The sequence below is a fragment of the Falco naumanni genome, chromosome 2 (genome assembly GCF_017639655.2).
Source record: "Falco naumanni isolate bFalNau1 chromosome 2, bFalNau1.pat, whole genome shotgun sequence".
Lineage (NCBI taxonomy): Eukaryota > Metazoa > Chordata > Aves > Falconiformes > Falconidae > Falco > Falco naumanni.
In genome coordinates this window covers 21,183,198-21,203,145 of record NC_054055.1, presented here as the reverse complement: position 1 = coordinate 21,203,145, position 19,948 = coordinate 21,183,198, and the positions used below count along the sequence as shown (strand labels likewise).

General features: G+C 49.8%; 1 protein-coding gene and 3 long non-coding RNA genes across 4 annotated transcripts; all 4 read right to left on the bottom strand.

Annotated features, from left to right (window-relative positions):
* Positions 1-4,353: 4,353 nt before the first annotated feature.
* Positions 4,354-14,961, bottom strand: LOC121083318. Its single transcript, XR_005826312.1, has 3 exons — positions 14,951-14,961; positions 10,060-10,067; positions 4,354-4,415 (listed from the first exon to the last, which is right to left on the bottom strand). It is a non-coding gene; the product is annotated as an uncharacterized LOC121083318 (long non-coding RNA).
* On the bottom strand, positions 7,173-9,430 carry LOC121083307. The gene is made up of 3 exons (XR_005826300.1): positions 9,420-9,430; positions 8,928-9,032; positions 7,173-8,829 (listed from the first exon to the last, which is right to left on the bottom strand). It is a non-coding gene; the product is annotated as an uncharacterized LOC121083307 (long non-coding RNA).
* Positions 12,093-13,705, bottom strand: LOC121083306 (protein TsetseEP-like). Its single transcript, XM_040583554.1, has 2 exons — positions 13,139-13,705; positions 12,093-12,150 (listed from the first exon to the last, which is right to left on the bottom strand). The coding sequence occupies exons 1-2, from the start codon at positions 13,612-13,614 to the stop codon at positions 12,147-12,149; spliced, it is 480 nt and encodes a 159-aa protein (XP_040439488.1). The 5' UTR covers positions 13,615-13,705; the 3' UTR covers positions 12,093-12,146.
* A 962-nt stretch (positions 14,962-15,923) lies between the features above and the next one.
* Positions 15,924-17,186, bottom strand: LOC121083311. Its single transcript, XR_005826304.1, has 2 exons — positions 16,959-17,186; positions 15,924-15,981 (listed from the first exon to the last, which is right to left on the bottom strand). It is a non-coding gene; the product is annotated as an uncharacterized LOC121083311 (long non-coding RNA).
* Positions 17,187-19,948: the final 2,762 nt, after the last annotated feature.

Here is a 19,948-nt window from a genome sequence, read left to right as displayed (position 1 = left end):
GTTGCTGACAGTTGAGCAGAAGGACCTGACAACCTTACCCCAATTGCTGCAGCACAACAGGACCGGTAACGGCCCCTTTAGGGCAGGCAGTGGGTCTGAGCAGAATAAAGGTGAATCTTTGATGGGGAAATTTAGATGTTTGAAAGTTGGTTGTGAAAGACTTATCAGGATGATTTAATAGGACGAGATAAAGGTTCGAGTTGATTGTTACTAGATAATCGTGATGTAGAAAAGTTGATAGAAGGAACAGGGAGCTGTACAGAAGGTAAGAGAAGAGCTGGGTCGTGCTAAACTGGTAGAGAAGACGAGGCAGAGAGAGAGGAGGAATGTCAGGTAGTGATATGGAGAAATAGTGCAAAATAGGGACAGTAAACATTGATTATGATTGTATATGTCTGCTCAAGGAGTGTAGGTGTGGTGATTGGTCACATAACCATATAGTTTTAAGGAAATACCTGCTCTTCCTCCTCTAACAAAGGGGCTATTTATAAAAAGGATGAGAAACATTCCAATGTTATCTAGAGATCTCCTTGCTAAAGAAAACCAGATGATTGACAAAGACGTGAATTAGCTGCAAACTTGCAAGACCACCACATTCCAGGAAAAGGACTGATAAGCTAATTAACATACCAAGTGAGAGTATTCGGGTTTAGGTAACGAATATGTATAGGCATCCTCAGTTGAACATTCATTTGTTTTATTGGATAAATATGAGATGGTTCCTCACTTCGGGCATGCACGCTTGTAGTGGAGCGATGCCCCGTGCATCTGCGCGCAATAAACATACCTACTTTATAACTTTCGAGTTAGAGAGTTTAATTCCATACCTTAGTAGAAGTGAAAGAGTGAATCCCTCTCCTATGGGATCGGATCACTGTGCATATTGTAGGGAAAGTGGACACTGGAAGTGAGATTGCCCTAAGCTAAAGAACCAGCAAGGGGTTCTGGTGAACTAGGGACTAGGAAAAATGAGGTGGAATTTTTAGTGAATACAAAACCAACTTATTTGGTGTTAAACTTCAGTGAAAAGAATTTGTTACAGTTGTGGGGACTGCTGGCGACCAGGAAAACATCCTGAAACCTTTAAAGTACAAACTAAGAAAACAAATAAGAATGCCAAATTCACCAAAATCTTTGTTGGGATGAGATTTAATAGAGCATCTAGACGTTTAAAGAAGGGGAAATGAAACCCAAAGTTAAAAATGATCAATTAATAGAAATCTTGAGCTTATCTTTAATTCAACAGAAAAGTGGAAAAGAGGACCTCCCTGAAGTAAAATAGATCCATAACCAGGTATATCTGGAAATAAATTCCAGGTAAGGTGAAAAATGCTTTCCCTGTTACAGTAAAAATGATAAGCGGGAGGCCTGCCTAGTTCAGGTAAAACAATATCCCTTGGTCAGCAGGGCTGTGGGGGATATTGGCATAAAAACTAAACTAAAATACACTCTGTAGTAGTTCTACTGATGTAAATCTGTGTGTTTTACCATGACAGTGACTTGTTATGGGATGCGCAGATGAAACTGCATTGACAACGAAGTACAAGGAATAAGGTTGGTCAGGTGCCTCCTACCACAACCAAGGGCAAGACTGGGTTGGCCTCTGTGTTTGCCACCAAGCAGAATCTTGAGCTCCGCTGCTGACTGCAACCCAGTAGGCGTTGAGCGGTGGGAACATATGCCATCCCTGATGTGAGGAATGGCCCACTCTGTTATAAGAGGTCATCCAGGAAGGAAGAACATAAGATGGCCCATTAAGGCACTGATTTGGAAATTGGAAACCACCCGGCCGACCATGAGGCCAGATGAGTAGCAGAGGAGGTAGGAAAGGAGGAATATCCTTAATACCAGATGGTAAAATCCAAACTGTAAGTGCAGATCAGGAGCCAAACTATTCTAAAGAAAACTTAAAGCTAATTCAGGACATGAATGATAAAATAAATAAGTGGACTTATTTGAGGGATGGTCGTATAGTGGTACCATCCAATTTAATATGGACCACGGCCCTAACAGAACATAGTAAGACACATTGGGGAGCTGATAATTTATATGAAAGTCTAAATCAGAAATTGATAGGGCGAAACTTGTATACTGTAATAAAACAGGTGACTCAGCAATGTGAAATGTGTTTGAAAACTAGCCAGGGCAACAGTGGCAAGTTGATTTTTCCAAACTTCCCAAGAAAAGGTGGGTACCGATATTTATTAAACGAATGGACACCCCAACGTATCATACAGTATTATGGACCTGCAAAATGGAATCCTAATGAACTCATTAGCAGTGCTCGAGAACCTATCTACAATCTGAATCGTATCATTCGTCTACAGGCTGTCTTGGAAATTATGCAAGTATCAAATACGAAATGCAATTTATTAACACAGGATGAATCTCGATTACCTGCTAGCCGAAGAAGGAGGTGTTTGTGGTAAATTAAATGTTTCCAAGTGTTGTTTGAAAATTGATGACAATGGTGAGGTAGTTAAACAAATCACATCTGAGATATGGAAGTTAGCCCATGTTCCCGTCCAAACTTGGGAAGACTGGAACACTGACCTGTTTTCCTGGCTTCCCAGGAGCCCCTGGGTAAAACGAATCCTATTTTATTTGTTATGTGGATTAGCCACATTATTGTTTTTGCCATGTGCTGTTCCATGTTTTATAAGGTTAATTCAACATGTTATAACTAACACGTGGTTTGCTACTATGGTTTCACCCAATGCCATTAAACAAATTTGAGTAGTACGCTGAAATGTACAGTCGACGATACAGATTACACAGTTAACACAATAACAATTTAATAGCAAACAAGAATCTGGAAATACAATTCATATAACAATGTAGGCTGATTAAAAATAAAAATAGAATGGCAAAGAAAGAAACCGCCAGAAAAGCGTAGATGAGGATATGGTGACGCCTTTTATACTTTTCCACCTCCGCCATAAGTTCTTGATGTGTGACAGCAGAAAAACGCACCCTCTGCCTAAACAACAACAGGAAGAAAAAAAATATTTGATCCCCTTTCTAATGAACCGTATAGGTTAAACGTTTTGAGAACGCTCACCTTACAGAATGTTCAAAGGGGGAAATGTGCACTCTAGACCCTTCTTCCCTGGCAGGTGACGCGGCGGTCTGGTGGTGAGAAAATATTACATTGAAAGCAGGGACGTGTTGTTTGACCATAGTGCCATAAATGTTACCATTAACAGACTTACCGGAGTGGTAAGCTCGGGAAATGGGTCCGGGACTTCATCTGGACACTCAGCAGCCATCTTTTCCCACACGAATGATCGGTGTATGCCTTTGAACATGTGCATGTGCAATTTTAAACCCCACAGAATGTATTAGAAAAATCTGGAAAGATCGCGCATGCAAAATCCTTATAGTCTCTAGTCATGATAGTGACACATGTCAAAAAGGAATGTGTTAAGCAACTCTAGTATTTGATTTTTGCTATTTTTTAAGGGGTTTTTTTATAGGTTACCCTACCCTTTTGATTTAATTTGAAAACCGTGTGTTAGGCGCCCAGTAAATGTAATGAACTACTCGACAGCCAGTAAACGACAAATAACAATTTATTAACAACACAAACTAGAAATTGGATAATGGAATAACAATCCAGCAAAGTCTCATGTAATGCAAAAAAACCCCTCAGACTTCTTCACTCGTGAATCCAGCACAGTCCTGAGTAATGTTGGGGCAGTAACTCCATCTGTCCCCTCCATGATAGTCCGTGCCTGGTCCTTGGTATTTCTCTTCACGAAGTGACAAAGATGAACAGAAACAAATAACAATTCACATGGTAAATTTGCTGGAGATCAAAATTTTCTTTTTGTTTATATAACAGCCTCTCACACTCTCCTTTGATAACCCACGAGTTCCACTATTTGGGACGAATTGCGAGGAGAAGATTGCACTCTTCTACACTGGCGTGACCAAGTGACTTTGTTAGAGAACGTGGTGATGGTTCCGCAGCTAGTGACTCTGCTAGAATGGATCCGTGACAAAGTGCTGGACTTTCCGCCTGATGGCACCTGGCAAATTCCTGCCTGGCAAGCGGTCGGCAGGCGGTTGTGTGATGCTGCCGTGGAGGGGGACTCCGTGGCAGGCATGTGTTTAGCGCCTTGGTGGCAAATTCTGACTACTCTTCCGCCAAGTGTGGGCTAATTCTACTAACGGCGCTAAACCAGGGGAGGCTGTAAATCCCCCCGACAGCGCGGCTCTTCTCAACACACCGTCAACGATGGCGATTCCCTCCACACCTCCTCTGCCCCCAAAGCTCCTGTCACTGATTGCAGCGACCCTCACAGCACAGGACCGAGCGCGGGAACAGGACGACTCGGACAATGATTCCAGTGACACCGATAAACCTTTTGACCCAGGTCCTATAGATCCGGAAGAGGAGCTAGACCTTTTTCCTCCTCCCGCTGATGCACTGGCTGTATTTTCGGGGAGGCTGAAAGGGGGTCTGCGGGATCGGTGGCAGGAATGCAGGCGGGAAGCGCTTAAGCGAGGGCATTTGGGAGGCGCCAGGGCACGTTCGCTATTTTGTCAGCCAAATCAACCTGCAGAGTGGCAGCCTGTGCAATACGAGGCTGTTAAAGAGTTAAGCAAAGCCGTGCGGGAAGGGGGGATCCATAGCACATTTGCTGTGTCCCTTCTTGGAGTGATGGCAGAGCCTTATACACTCACACCACGTGATTATTGGAAGTCATCGCTTTCTGTGGTACTGACTCCGACGCAGTGCATGTGGTTATCTGGTTTTTGCGAGCTATGTGTAGTGGCCTCGATTGAAAAGCTTAATCGGGGAACTGCTGTGAACTGCGAGCCGTTGGCTGGAGAAAATAATTGTGCCGACCGATCCTGTGACTCAGGCAAGGCATCCCAGGGACAGCTATTTGCAGACGGAGGAGATGGCTATGAAGGCAGTCCGGATAGGGGGATACGGGAGTCTGGGCGAGCCTCTAGCGCGTCCTTCGCCACAGTCTTGCAGGGTCCTAGAGAGTCATAGACTAACTTTATTGATCAGCTTCAGAATAGTTTGCAACAACAAGTCGAGCAGGAGGAAGCTCAAGGGTTGCTTTTAAAACAACTGGCTGTGATAATGCCAATGAAAAGTGCACATGGGCATTGCAACCCTTGCACAGGCGCAACCCCAACACGTGTCAAATGGTTATAACCCAGAACTCACAGCAGACTGTAACTCCCAGGTTGAGTTCTGGAATGCAGCGTGACACGTTCTTGCTTCTCTAATCTCTTCTGTAAGAATAGTGCACGCTCTTAACTGGCTTCGTAAATAAGGCTGCTGGCTTGCTAAAGAAAGTAATGCTACAATACTATTTCTTTTTTTTTTCCTGGCTTATTAACAGGTGTCGATTCTGTCCGTCACATGTTGCTACAGAACCAAGTTGCTGTTGATTTTTATTATTAGCGCAGGGACAAGGGTGTGAAGACTTTGATAGGTTGTGTTACGTCAGTCTGAGCGACCACTCTGAATCAATCCACAAAAGCATACAAAACTTAAAACAAAGATCCGCAGCAGAGCCAGGGGTGGGATGCCTTTGGTCTCTTCTCACGGCTGGGAAACTTTGGGCCGTGACTCAAAAGTAGTCCAGGATTTCTTATAATCACCTTAACCACCGTACTGATGTTTGCCTTACGTCTCCCATGCCTTTTTGTCCTGTATTCAGCGTTCAGTTGATTGTGACATAAATCAGGTCATGGGCACCCAGCTACACACCACCTTTGCCTTGTCGCAATTCACAAGCAAAAAAGAGGAGGATAGAGAACGTCTGAAGAGAGATACAGGAGAGGAAAACGGGGAATGGCTGACCTAACAAGAGATGAGAGAACAGCCAGGAATCGTGAAGGAGAGGAGGAGAGATGAACGTGTTATCTAGTGACAAATAGGTGTCTGCATGCGTCTAGTGGTACACAGCTATGTAACTGCGTGAATGATTTCTGCCCTGAGCCTGGTGGTACGTGCAGCTGCGGTTTGTGTCCGGGCTCAGAGATGTAAATACGGGCTTCTCTGTTACGGTAAAGCGTCTCCGGTTGCATTAAAAAAAAAAAAAAAAAAAAAAAAAAAAAAAAAAAAAGTTACTTTACTAAGACTGCAACCTAATCGAATTCCAAGAAATGTGAGATAAGATGAACTTCTGAATTTGTTCGTAAGTTGTAATGGAGTGCTACCTATATATGAACGCTAGAACATAACTCTATTTCAGTGTGACCAGAATTTGACACGCAACTGCATCAGCATATTGACAGAATACCTTTTGAATTATTTCTTTTTTTCATAACCTCTACATTGGGAACAGCTCAAGGTGAAAACAGACGGTTCAAATCCTCAGCTGTTGCCTCAGAAGGAATAACATGTTCTTTGCGTACAGGTGAATTTAACACAGCTGAAAATTTGTTTTGGGTTAAAAGTCAAATCTCTGTCACACCTTTGTCACCACCACCACAACCTTTAAGGCCAGTGGGAAAAATATTCTGTACTCCATTGCAGCGGTGAAACTTCAGTTGAGCTGCATTAGTTTGTGTACTTATCTGCAGCTCCTTTGGTGAAAATGAAGTTGTCGTAGAAGTTAGACTTTAACTTGAGTAACATACCATTTGATACCTTGTAAGTGAGAAAGATTGTGTCCTGACAGCATGCTCTTTCCCACACTTGTGCCTAGAGTTATACTTGAAGTCAGGTTGCGTGTTAAGTTTAAACCTAATCACACGGATACCTCAAAGTCCACAAAGATACATCACTGCTTATTGGATTCTTGCGGCATAGCAGGTGCAAAACCCGGTCCAAAGTAACGATCTAGAGAAGTGTTTTCTGTCAGGAACACCATTTTCCCACTTCTCATAGATTATACACCATACAACGTAGTATCTCTCCATAAAGTGTCTTGTGGCTAAACCGCATTCTGCAAACTTGTATTAGAAATAGATGTTTGCATTTTCACCTGCTGAAGTTCCCTAAGCTGAAGGATTGTGACCTAGGCATTGTTACGAAGCTCAAAGTTCGTGACAACAGTGATGGAGAAGAGTGATGTAACACGTAGTTGATTTATGGTTCATACAGGACTATATCACACTACAAAACCTGTATTAATTCAGAGTTGTGGATGTACTGCATGTTCAGGTAATAGTTTCTCTACAATTAAAAAAAGAAAAAAAAAAAGTGACTAAGCTATAAATACTGTATACTCTTATCTTTCCCTGTTTTTTTAAGCATTTTTTTATTTCCCTGTTTGTGTATAGTTTTCTGTATCTATCTAGATATAAACCACCAACACAAAGCAACCAGAACATTTTATTAGAGTTAACTTCTACATTTAATTCCAGTAACAATCTAGAAGTGTCCATTCAGCTGTTTGCTTAGTTCCAAGTCCTCATTGTGTGCTTCCAGGTTCTTTGAAAAGCAGCAATAACAGTCGAGCAGTTATTTAAAGTGAAACTTTGCTCTACGCAGCTTCCACTTCCATGCTTTAGAATGGAGGCACAGCGGAACACTCGCCCAAGGGCAAGATTTCAAGAGCTCTTAAGTAGGTTTTATCTTTTCATTTTAGGAGAGAAAATGTTTCTTAACAGCTTACATATAGAATTTACAAGTTAAACACAATTTCTCATGCTCGTTTATTTGATTAGAAGTTTCTGAAAAATATTTTCATAACACTTCCATAGCTTATTGCATGTTCTTATAAATAATCATAAACCTGTATGTTGACCTCTGTAGGAAATGCACCGATAACAAGTTTAACATTTTGTGAACCCGACTGAAATGTACAAACGTGCACATAAAAGAAGGCTAAACCTGGTAATTAAGTCATGAGACAGAAAACAAAAGAAAAAGGATGACAACTCCATAACATGGTAAAGCAACCTTTTACAAAAAAAACCCAAACCAGCAAAGAAACAAAACCAAAAACCACAAACAGGGGTGAATTGTAGAGAACAGAGACAGTGGGTTGTTTTGACATCGATAATGTGCAGCTGAGCACCTGCAGCAAAGAGTCACATAACTTTGAGGGAGCACGAGAAGAAACCAGGATGAGACAGAAAGAAAGGAGGAATGTGATCTCACCTGTAGAAGGCAAGTGAACCGCAGAGAGTGGCCTGTCACAGCACTCTCCAAACGAGCCAGCTGCAACCAGGTCTTTTACCATCACACTCTCCATGGCAGTCCCTCTGCTGCCTTCTAGTCTCGCCTCATCCAGGGCACGCTCACCCTCTCTGCTTCTTCCTCCCCTCTCTTCCTCGGCTGCCCAACCGCTTCACAGAACCAGCCACAGCTGCACCTTGTCTACACCAGCCAACCCACCGCCCCTGAAGCCAACCCACAGCTGTATATTGTCAGTGCTGATTAAGCCAGCTTCATCCCTCTGCAGTAGCCTGCAGGGCACAGCGCTAAGGAATGTGTTGTATGAACCTTTCGGGCCATTCCGCGTCGATTCACAGTCAGTTACAAAAACGGAACGACATGTCACAGGGCTGACAGCAGGAACTATTGGGAGATTGGTTGCGGAATCTTTTCAAGACTTGGGGAACCACCAGATGGTTGCAGGACTTCACAACACGCGGAGAAATATTGCTATTGGTAATTGTAGTTTTATCGACCATTTTTCCCTGTATGCCGAACTGTGTAAGATCTATGATTCAAAAGTAGTTTAACCTCTAATGTTGTTTCTGTTCAAAATACAGACGGGGGAATTGTAGAGAGCTTTATGGCCAGTGCTGGAGGCCTAATAAAAGGTCTTCTGGTCGAACTCAGGAGTCCACGTCATCATCTCCGCAGGCCACATGCTCCTCCTTCTCGTCTGCCATTGCATGGACCTGCAAGGCCACACAATACAAGTTAAAACAGCGTTCACGGTGCATTCACTCCTGCCTGTGTTTGTCTAAAGCAGCTGTGATGCTGCCCCTGGTGTTACCTGTTCAGAGAGCTGCTGCACCTACTGCTGCCAAATGCTCCACACCTTCGCTTTCTCTACATACTGCTCTCTTTCTGCCTGGAGCTGGTGAACGGACTCCGAGAGCTGTTCAAAACAAAATTAAACACAAAGAAAATCGTATTGGCTAAATAAATTTGGCAGTGACCGCTTCAGGGATAAAGCCTGAAGAAACCAGTGTTAACGCAAAGCTCAGGCTGCATTCTTCTGCCACACAAGTTTCTTTACAGACATGAAGATCTGAATGTCATTTCGTACAACCCCTGAGCAACCTGGGTTTCCAGGCCTGCCTTCTCCCCCAGTGCCACCTGCAACTGCTGCTTTGTATCCAGACTCCCTGCCTGATTTGACAACTGCCAACCAAAATCAAAAAGTTATGGCAAAATGTTAACACTCCACTTCTGCATAGCCTTTCCCCTGATAGTAACCTGCCACTTATGATCCATGTTGCAGCCCTAAAGTGCTCCAACTCACGGTGATGTCCAATGGAAAAGAAAAAAAAAAAAAAAAAAAAGGGAGGGAAGGAGATTTCTGTGTTTCACAGCCAAGAAAGCTGAAGTGGCTGAGACGGGAAGGGTCTGCCTCGCATTAAGACACCAATGGCAGCAGAAGCTCATGCCAGCAATCAGCTTTTCTGCCCTATTAGCGCCAAGTGAGCTTCTGAACACCATTCTCCTGACACAGGATTTTTACAAGACGGCAACTGGAAAAAGAAATCTGTCATGACATATTGCAATTAAAGATCAGTTTTCAAATGATTTCTGAAACCCCAGGCACAACGGTCCACATAACAGCCAATCAGATCAAACCGTATCTCTCCGTGCCAAGAAAACGAGAGCGGGGAAAAAACTGGGAAAACAAGAAGGAACATAATTGTCCTTTTTCAGAACAGGACTAAAACTGCAGACGCGGGTAGGCCTTCACTGCAAGACCAAATGCCAGCTCAGCAACAGCACCGGACCACCCACCTTCATCTCATCCTCCAGTGTGAAGCCAGCCTCTTCCTCTGAGATCTAACTTAAACTGAGCTTACGAGCATTCACTGAAAATAATCCCCGTGACAAGAGCAAAACTCCAATCAAAATACATGCTTTCTGGTGCTAGACAGGCACACCCAGCACCCTCAGAGCTAACAGTATGTCACGGCACTCGGGTTCTACCGGTACGCAACCTACACGTACAAGCTCCAGCTGGAGGGACTTTCAGCTTCTCACTCTGTCTGCTGGACAGAACGGCTGCTGTATTATCACACAAAAAAAGGAGAAAAGGAATACCAAAGGCAAATCGGAGTGAACTCCGTTCCATCTTGCAGGTTTCACTGCATCTAACCGGTACCCCTGGTGATTACTATAGTTACGTTTATTGATAAAAGACGCACGGATATGTAGTAAATAGGAGTTACTTTATGACAACTGAACTGAAGCAATGGTAGGAAAATAAGCTACCAAAAAGATGCAAGTGAAACGAAAATCAGGGCTTTGCTACAGCAACAGTGGAAGACAATTCTGGGCTACCAAATTTGACTTCCCTGAGCTTCTATCACAGTTTGATCAAGCCTTACATTTAAATAAACTGCCCAAAAAGAATTTTTTTAAAAAGGCTGGGGTTTTATGTTTGTGCCTGAACACGTTTCTGTGGCTTATTGGCATAGTTCCTGCCCTTTCCTCTTCAGAAGCCTGGCAACACGAAGACGCTAAAGCCTGCAAATGCTTGACTCAAAGGATCTGACTTCCTGCCTAAACCTATCTAAACCCAGCACAGAACTGGAATACAGCAACGACACGCACAACGGGAGAAATACGGACTAAGAAAACACTGGCTCTCCCTACTGCGCTTGTCCTCAGCAGTTCAGTTAGTTTATCGCCTCACCCCACATTCCTCCTTCTCCTCAAAGCTCAGCTGTCTCGAGGAAGAGGTTTTGACAAGGTTCACTTTCTCACACGTTCGGTTTGACACAAACCAGAAGGGCGCAAGCACTTTACGAGCCATGGAAAGGCACGGTAACAACTAGCTCCACGTTAATAAAAACACCAACAAAACTCAAGCAACTGACAGTGGCTATGTCAGGACAAGGCTCCACCCAAGAAATCGAGGCCAGTGTAAACAGAACCCGAAGCATGCAGTAGGGAGAGCGAGTCACTGCGAGGGACACGAGCACTGCCTCACCTTCCTCTTGTCCAATGAGGGTATGGCTACCCCATTGTGCGGCGAATGAAGAGACGGGACGCAGCTTGATGCAAGCAAATGTCCATTTATTAGTGATTTTCTTACAATTATATACGTTTCTACCTTCTACATATTACACACCGATTAAATCTTAAGCATAAAAACCACTGATTGGTTGATATTTAAGGCACACCGTTAGAACAATAGGAACTTATTAGTTTATCTTGACATAGCAATAATTTCTATTCCAAAGTTAGGGAGTTTCTTTCTACGCGGCTTTCTTGATTACATATCGGCGCCGTCCATTCCCTTATCTGGCTACTTGTTTCTCTGTCCGTCTGGTTGCCTCCTCAACTGTAGCGGCTCAGGGGTCTGCAGTTAGCTTGTTCCTTTGTTCCCAGGGCTTGTGCCCTACAAGTTCTAACAAGTCTCTATTCATCAGGCTATCAGTATTTGGACTCTTGTCCTTGAAACCTTGTCCTACACCATTGGAGCGGTTCAGGTGTGACACCAGCACCTTCAGAATGTTCTGAATCTGAAGGAGGTGAAAGAAAAGGGGAAACGGCTCAGAAAAGGACAGAGAGAAAGTGTCAATCGAAGGCAGCCAAAGAAACCGGCATCCTCCAGCTGGTCAGGAGCACGCAGCTCAAAGCAGCAGCTCTGGGCACACCCAGGGCTGCGTGACAGCACTGCACGATCAGACACGGCTTTGGCACGTACCCTGAACTCTAGTGTGCACCGTCCAGTAGCGGTAGCTGCTAACTATTGTGGCACGCTCCACGTGCTGGCGATACAGGCAGCTGCGCCAGTCATCTATTACACCCGCATAACCATTTCCCGGCGCTAGTCACGCTGTTCAGAAAACCAAAGAGCAAGGAGGTAGCAAGTGAGCTGGGACAAAGACCGAGGCACTCTCATTCTCTGGAGGCTGCTGGTCATCGCCCGTGGGAGTCTCGGGTCGACCGTCGTCTTTAGTTTTGCGGTTTTTCTTAGTTCCTGAAGCTGCTCCAGGGCTCTTCTTCTGCTGATACTCCTTCAGCTGCGAAAAATAATAATAATAATGATCTGAAATGAATATGCCTTCCGTGAGAATGATGTCAACCCCCCAGCCCCAACTCCACTGGCTAAAAAGACCAAGAGAAATGCTCTTCAATGAGTTTGTCGCTCCGGGGGAAGAAAAAGAAAAATCAAAACACGTCCAGAAAAGGCTAACGTTAAGATCTAATGTGATGAGTGTTCAACTTTTGTATACAGCTAAGAGTGTTTGGGAAACGACTTGATACTCCATCCTGCAACTACAAGGAGATGAAAAGAAGTATCTTGGGGTGGGGGGGTTTTATGGTTATAACTAAGAGCATTAAGGAAAAATGAATAAAGGGCAATTAAATCTGAATGTCAAGTGAAACATCAACACCTGACAGTAAGGTCTCCCCCTCTGTGAAAGATTTTGAGGAGGAAAATTACAATCCTCACAGACAAACTCCACGTTAATACAAGCAGCGCAGTCGCTGTGAACTAAGGGGAGAAGCAACCTACAACGGATTTTTCAATCGCACCCGCTTCCCCCAGGAGAAGCTAGTCTGATAAGCCATTCGCTTGAATTCGGCTGGGTCTTCCGAGCCGAATCGTTTGTGCTCCAGCAGGGTGAAGCCCCCAGCCAAGCGAGCCCCAGGCAGTTCGGTCAACTGCCCGTTTCCCCAGCCCGCAGCCCGCCCTCCGGCCCCCCGCCGGGCCGGGCCGGGCCGCGCCTCGGCCTCCAGGTGGGGAAAGAAGGACCCGTTATTGGCAGAACGCCAAAATGGAAGCCTGAACCGCTCCAGGACACTTTCCCCTCGCCAGGACTTTCACATACGCCGCCGCCGCGGCGGCCGGGGAGAAAACCAAGGGCGGGGAACTAAGTAAAATGAGACCAAAAAACCCCCAAAAAGGGTGTGGGGGAGGCCAGGGGGAGGGAAAACCGCCAAACCGAACCCGGCAGACCCACGGCACCGCCGGCCCGGCCCGCCCCGGCCCCCGCCGCCCCTCACCTCCTCCTTGCCCGCCGCCAGCCAGCTCTGCCGCTGCCGTCCGCCATGGCCGCCCCGCGCCTGGGCCGCCTTAGCTTCGCCCACCAGCGGCGCCAGCAGCCAGAGCCCGCCCAGCCTGCGCGGCCGCCCTGGAGGCCCGGCCCATCGCCGTGCCGCGACGTGCTCGGCCCATCGCCGGGCCCCGCCTCGTGGGCGGGATCCACCGGCTCGGGCTCGTCGCCGGGCTGTTGCGGCTCGGGCTCGTCGCCGGGTTCCTCCGGCCGGGGCTCGTGGCCAGGCTCCGGCGGCTCGGGAACGTCGCCGGGCTCCGGCGGCTCGGGCTCGTCGCCGGGTTCCACCGGCCGGGGCTCGTGGCCGGGCTCCGGCGGCTCGGGAACGTCGCCGGGCTGCGGCCCATGTCCGTGCCCCGCCGGGCCCGGCAGCTCGGCTTTTGCCTCCTCAGGAGCAGGTGCCACCTTGCAGTGCCTGCTCCCCATGTTGGAGCCCGCACCGCTCGCTGCTCGGGTGACAGCCGGCACTGCCCGCTGCTCGGGTGACACCTGGCTGGCCCGGCGTGCCCCACCCAAAGCTCACGGGCAGCTTCCCGGAGACAGTTTGTGACGGCACAGCGGGCCCTGTCGCTGGGAGACTCCACTTCCCAGCGTGCCCCGCGGCGCGCCCGCGCCTGCCGCTCCCGGCCGGCCCCGCGCGCACCCGGCCGTCCCGGCGGGAGGCGGCAGCCCTGGCCGAGCGGGTCCCGCCGAGCGCGGGTCGCAGCCCGGGCCGCCCCGGCGAGCCCGCCCGCCCCGCCGCGGCCCGGGCCCGGGCCCGGGCGGTAGGAGCCGGGTCCCCGTGTTACAGATTTGCTAATGGTTAGAATTAGACTCGCTCACGCTCGCGGCCGCCAATAAAGCGGTGTCTGCTTATGTCCATCACATCGGGCTTGGGAAGTTTTTCATTCCGAGATTTCGGTACCACCCGCTCCCCGCCCCCGCCGCGGGCCGTGCCTGCGCTGAGGCGGCGCGGCCCGGCCCCTGACGCGGCGCCCCCCTGCTCTGCCAGGGCCTCCGGTGGCGGCCGGCGGAGCGGCGCGGCCGGCTGCAGGGCCGCGGGGCTGGGGGGAGCGGGCCCTGCTCCAGGGCTGCCCCGGCCGCCGTCTATGGCCTGCCCCGTCGGCACGGCGCGGCGCGGCGCGGCGCGGCCCGGCCCGGCCGGGGGGTGTGTTTTCTTGGGGGGGAGCTGCCGGCCTCGCCCCCCGGCGCTGCCTCGTCCTGGCAGCGCCTCTTAACACCGAAATTTTACGGTTTTGTTTTCACTTGACGCTGTAAATCTACAAAACGCCGTAGAATATGATGGGGGGCGGGCTAACGTTACAGAAACCCATCAATATTTTACCTGAGCTTCCCCCCTCCCTGCCCAGGAGACACGTTTTCCCTTTTCTTTTTTTCTCCTCTTTTATCCACTTGTTACCGAAATCTCGGAATGAAGAACTTATCGACACCAATGTGATGTAGATAAGCAGACACTTCTTTATTAACGGCCGGGTGCGTGAGTGAGTCCTCTCACGATCAACGCACACCATGGCTCAAAATCCTACACCTTATATAGAGCTCATTGATACATATTCATTAAGTATTCCTGCATAATCATAAGATTTCCCATAAATCATTAACATACTCTCCTCCCATATCCGATTCTGCGCAGTAAAGCTTAGAAAGGTCCGGAAATGGGTCTGGGGTACGATTTGGGTAGGTGGTATATGATCTCCCCCTGCCGGAATTACCTTTCACTTAAGGTAACTGTTTCTTGGCCGGCAACTACGGGTTGCTTCACTTGACTCTCCCCAGTTCACGTTAATTGTCATTTTGACATTTTAGTACATTCTCCTAGGTTACATATAAACAGTCATCTCAAATCTTAAGTCTGTTATCTAAGCTCTAAACATTCCTACTAGGTGATTCTGACCAATACCTCCGGCCTTAGTACGGGGCTGTACAGAGGATTTTTATAGCAGCTTTTACTATAGAAGTTTCATTAAAACATATTTCTTATCCTTCTATATTTCTATTACATGATTGATTTTATAAAATCAAATAATCAATCAAATAAAGTCAATCAATCTTAACTTACTAGCAAATCTATAACACACTGACACATCAGAGGATTTTCTGGTTAGTGCCCCCCAGCACTGCAGCATCTTCCCCTGGGCTGAGGTAGCGTTAAATGTCTCCTGTGCTCTACAGATGCCCCCTCCCGCGTCCTGCCAACCTAATGGAACCAGCCAAGAAGGCCTGCAGTATGAAACCGAAGAGCTGAAGCAGAAAGACCTTGCTCTAGACCAGGAAACTGCACAATTCTTGTCCGAGTACGTCCTTGGCGAGCTCAGTGTCCGCTGTGATGCCTCAGTTGGTTTTGTTTAAAAAAAAAATACGGTCTAGGGCTTAGAGCTAAAAGCTGTCCTCTTACGTCACCGCTTTTATCATGGTGTTGTGCAACGTTGATTACAGCGTTGTTTTGATTATGGGACCCGTTAAGGGAGAATTCTTTCCACTTTCCCCTCGCCAGGACTTTCACACACGCCGCCGCCGCGGCGGCCGGGGAGAAAACCAAGGGCGATACAGGCAGCTGCGCCAGTCATCTATTACACCCGCATAACCATTTCCCGGCGCTAGTCACGCTGTTCAGAAAACCAAAGAGCAAGGAGGTAGCAAGTGAGCTGGGACAAAGACCGAGGCACTCTCATTCTCTGGAGGCTGCTGGACATCGCCCGTGGGAGTCTCGGGCCGACCGTCGTCTTTAGTTTTGCGGTTTTTCTTAGTTCCTGCAGCTGCTCCAGGGCTCTTCTTCTGCTGATACTCCTTCAGCTGCGAAAAATAATAATAATAATGATCTGAAATCCAAACAGAATATGCCTTCCGTGAGAATGATGTCAACCCCCCAGCCCCAACTCCACTGGCTAAAAAGACCAAGAGAAATGCTCTTCAATGAGTTTGTCGCTCCGGGGGAAGAAAAAGAAAAATCAAAACACGTCCAGAAAAGGCTAACGTTAAGATCTAATGTGATGAGTGTTCAACTTTTGTATACAGCTAAGAGTGTTTGGGAAACGACTTGATACTCCATCCTGCAACTACAAGGAGATGAAAAGAAGTATCTTGGGGTGGGGGGGGTTTAGGGTTATAACTAAAAGCATTAAGGAAAAATGAATAAAGGGCAATTAAATCTGAATGTCAAGTGAAACATCAACACCTGACAGTAAGGTCTCCCCCTCTGTGAAAGATTTTGAGGAGGAAAATTACAATCCTCACAGACAAACTCCACGTTAATACAAGCAGCGCAGTCCCTGTGAACTAAGGGGAGAAGCAACCTACAACGGATTTTTCAATCGCACCCGCTTCCCCCAGGAGAAGCTAGTCTGATAAGCCATTCGCTTGAATTCGGCTGGGTCTTCCGAGCCGAATCGTTTGTGCTCCAGCAGGGTGAAGCCCCCAGCCAAGCGAGCCCCAGGCAGTTCGGTCAACTGCCCGTTTCCCCAGCCCACAGCCCGCCCTCCGGCCCCGCGCCAGGCCAGGCCGGGCCACGCCTCGGCCTCCAGGTGGGGAAAGAAGGACCCGTTATTGGCAGAACGCCAAAATGGAAGCCTGAACTGCTCCAGGACACTTTCCCCTCGCCAGGACTTTCACATACGCCGCCGCCGCGGCGGCCGGGGAACTAAGTAAAATGAGACCAAAAAACCCCCAAAAAGGGTGTGGGGGAGGCCAGGGGGAGGGAAAACCGCCAAACCGAACCCGGCAGACCCACGGCACCGCCGGCCCGGCCCGCCCCGGCCCCCGCCGCCCCTCACCTCCTCCTTGCCCGCCGCCAGCCAGCTCTGCCGCTGCCGTCCGCCACGGCCGCCCCGCACCTGGGCCGCCTTAGCTTCGCCCACCAGCGGCGCCAGCAGCCAGAGCCCGCCCAGCCTGCGCGGCCGCCCTGGAGGCCCGGCCCATCGCCGTGCCGCGACGTGCTCGGCCCATCGCCGGGCCCCGCCTCATGGCCGGGATCCACCGGCTCGGGCTCGTCGCCGGACCGCGGCCCGTCGCCGGGCTGCGGCGGCCGGGGCTCGTGGCCGGGATCCACCGGCTCGGGCTCGTCGCCGGACCGCGGCGGCTCGGGCTCGTGGCCGGGCTGCGGCGGCTCGGGAACGTCACCGGGTTCCACCGGCTCGGGCCCATATCCAGGCTGTGGCGGCTCGGGACCGTCGCCGGGCTCCGGCGGCTCGGGCTTGTCACCGGGTTCCACCGGCTCGGGCCCGTCGCCGGGCTGCGGCGGCTCGGGCTCGTGGCCGGGCTGCGGCGTCTCGGGAACGTCGCCAGGCTGCGGCCCATCTCCGTGCCCCGCCGGGCCCGGCAGCTCGGCTTTTGCCTCCTTCTCCTCAGGAGCAGCCTCCGCAGTGATCCGATGAGTTGGGGAGTCCCTCCGGAAAAATCCCGGGGGTACCCAAGGGAGTCCACTTCCCAGCGGGTCCTACGGTCAGGCAGAGAGCCGTCCCATCTGGGTCGCCAGATTGTTTCAAAGAACGTCTTCAGAATTTCTTAGTGATTAAGTATTCTTTATTGTCGGCGCCGGGCGTACGGGGGATCCTTCCACCAATCGTACACACCCAGAGGGGCAGGTTATCTTATATTTATATAATGAAACAATGAATATTCCATCAACGCCTATACATATTCATTACCGGAACCCGCCTACCCTCGCTTCATATGCTAATTAGCTTATCAGTCTTTCACGCTTGCGCAGATTCTATGCTACCCCATTGGAGCGGTTCAGGTCCGACACCAGCACCTTCAGAACGTTCTGAATCTGAAGGAGGTGAAAGAAAAGGGGAAACGGCTCAGAAAAGGACAGAGAGAATGTGTCAATCCAAGGTAGCCAAAGTTACCGGCATCCTCCAGCTGGTCAGGAGCACGCAGCTCAAAGCAGCAGCTCTGGGCACACCCAGGGCTGCGTGACAGCACTGCACGATCAGACACGGCTTTGGCACGTACCCTGAACTCTAGTGTGCACCGTCCAGTAGCGGTAGCTGCTAACTATTGTGGCACGCTCCACGTGCTGGCGATACAGGCAGCTGCGCCAGTCATCTATTACACCCGCATAACCATTTCCCGGCGCTAGTCACGCTGTTCAGAAAACCAAAGAGCAAGGAGGTAGCAAGTGAGCTGGGACAAAGACCGAGGCACTCTCATTCTCTGGAGGCTGCTGGACATCGCCCGTGGGAGTCTCGGGTCGACCGTCGTCTTTAGTTTTGCGGTTTTTCTTAGTTCCTGCAGCTGCTCCAGGGCTCTTCTTCTGCTGATACTCCTTCAGCTGCGAAAAATAGTAATAATAATGATCTGAAATCCAAACAGAATATGCCTTCCGTGAGAATGATGTCAACCCCCCAGCCCCAACTCCACTGGCTAAAAAGACCAAGAGAAATGCTCTTCAATGAGTTTGTCGCTCCGGGGGAAGAAAAAGAAAAATCAAAACACGTCCAGAAAAGGCTAACGTTAAGATCTAATGTGATGAGTGTTCAACTTTTGTATACAGCTAAGAGTGTTTGGGAAACGACTTGATACTCCATCCTGCAACTACAAGGAGATGAAAAGAAGTATCTTGGGGTGGGGGGGGGTTTAGGGTTATAACTAAAAGCATTAAGGAAAAATGAATAAAGGGCAATTAAATCTGAATGTTAAGTGAAACATCAACACCTGACAGTAAGATCTCCCAAACTGTGAAAGATTTTGAGGAGGAAAATTACAATCCTCACAGACAAACTCCACGTTAATACAAGCAGCGCAGTCCCTGTGAACTAAGGGGAGAAGCAACCTACAACGGATTTTTCAATCGCACCCGCTTCCCCCAGGAGAAGCTAGTCTGATAAGCCATTCGCTTGAATTCAGCTGGGTCTTCCGAGCCGAATGGTTTGTGCTCCAGCAGGGTGAAGCCCCCAGCCAAGCGAGCCCCAGGCAGTTCGGTCAACTGCCCGTTTCCCCAGCCCGCAGCCCGCCCTCCGGCCCCCCGCCGGGCCGGGCCGGGCCGCGCCTCGGCCTCCAGGTGGGGAAAGAAGGACCCGTTATTGGCAGAATGCCAAAATGGAAGCCTGAACTGCTCCAGGACACTTTCCCCTCGCCAGGACTTTCACATACGCCGCCGCCGCGGCGGCCAGGGAACTAAGTAAAATGAGACCAAAAAACCCCCAAAAAGGGTGTGGGGGAGGCCAGGGGGAGGGAAAACCGCCAAACCGAACCCGGCAGACCCACGGCACCGCCGGCCCGGCCCGCCCCGGCCCCCGCCGCCCCTCACCTCCTCCTTGCCCGCCACCAGCCAGCTCTGCCGCTGCCGTCCGCCATGGCCGCCCCGCGCCTGGGCCGCCTTAGCTTCGCCCACCAGCGGCGCCAGCAGCCAGAGCCCGCCCAGCCTGCATGGCCGCCCTGGAGGCCCGGCCCATCGCCGTGCCGCAACGTGCTCGGCCCATCTCCGGGCCCCGCCTCACGGCTGGGATCCACCGGCTCGGACTCGTCGCCGGACCGCGGCCCGTCGCCAGGCTGTGGCGGCCGGGGTTCGTGGCCGGGATCCACCGGCTCGGGCTCGTCGCTGGACCGTGGCGGCTCGGGCTCGTGGCCGGGCTGCGGCGGCTCGGGAACGTCACCGGGTTCCACCGGCTCAGGCCCATCGCCAGGCTGCGGCGGCTCGGGAACGTCGCCGGGCTCCAGCGGCTCGGGCTTGTCACCGGGTTCCACCGGCTCGGGCCCGTTGCCGGGCTGCGGTGGCTCGGGCTCGTGGCCGGGCTGCGGCGTCTCGGGAACGTCGCCA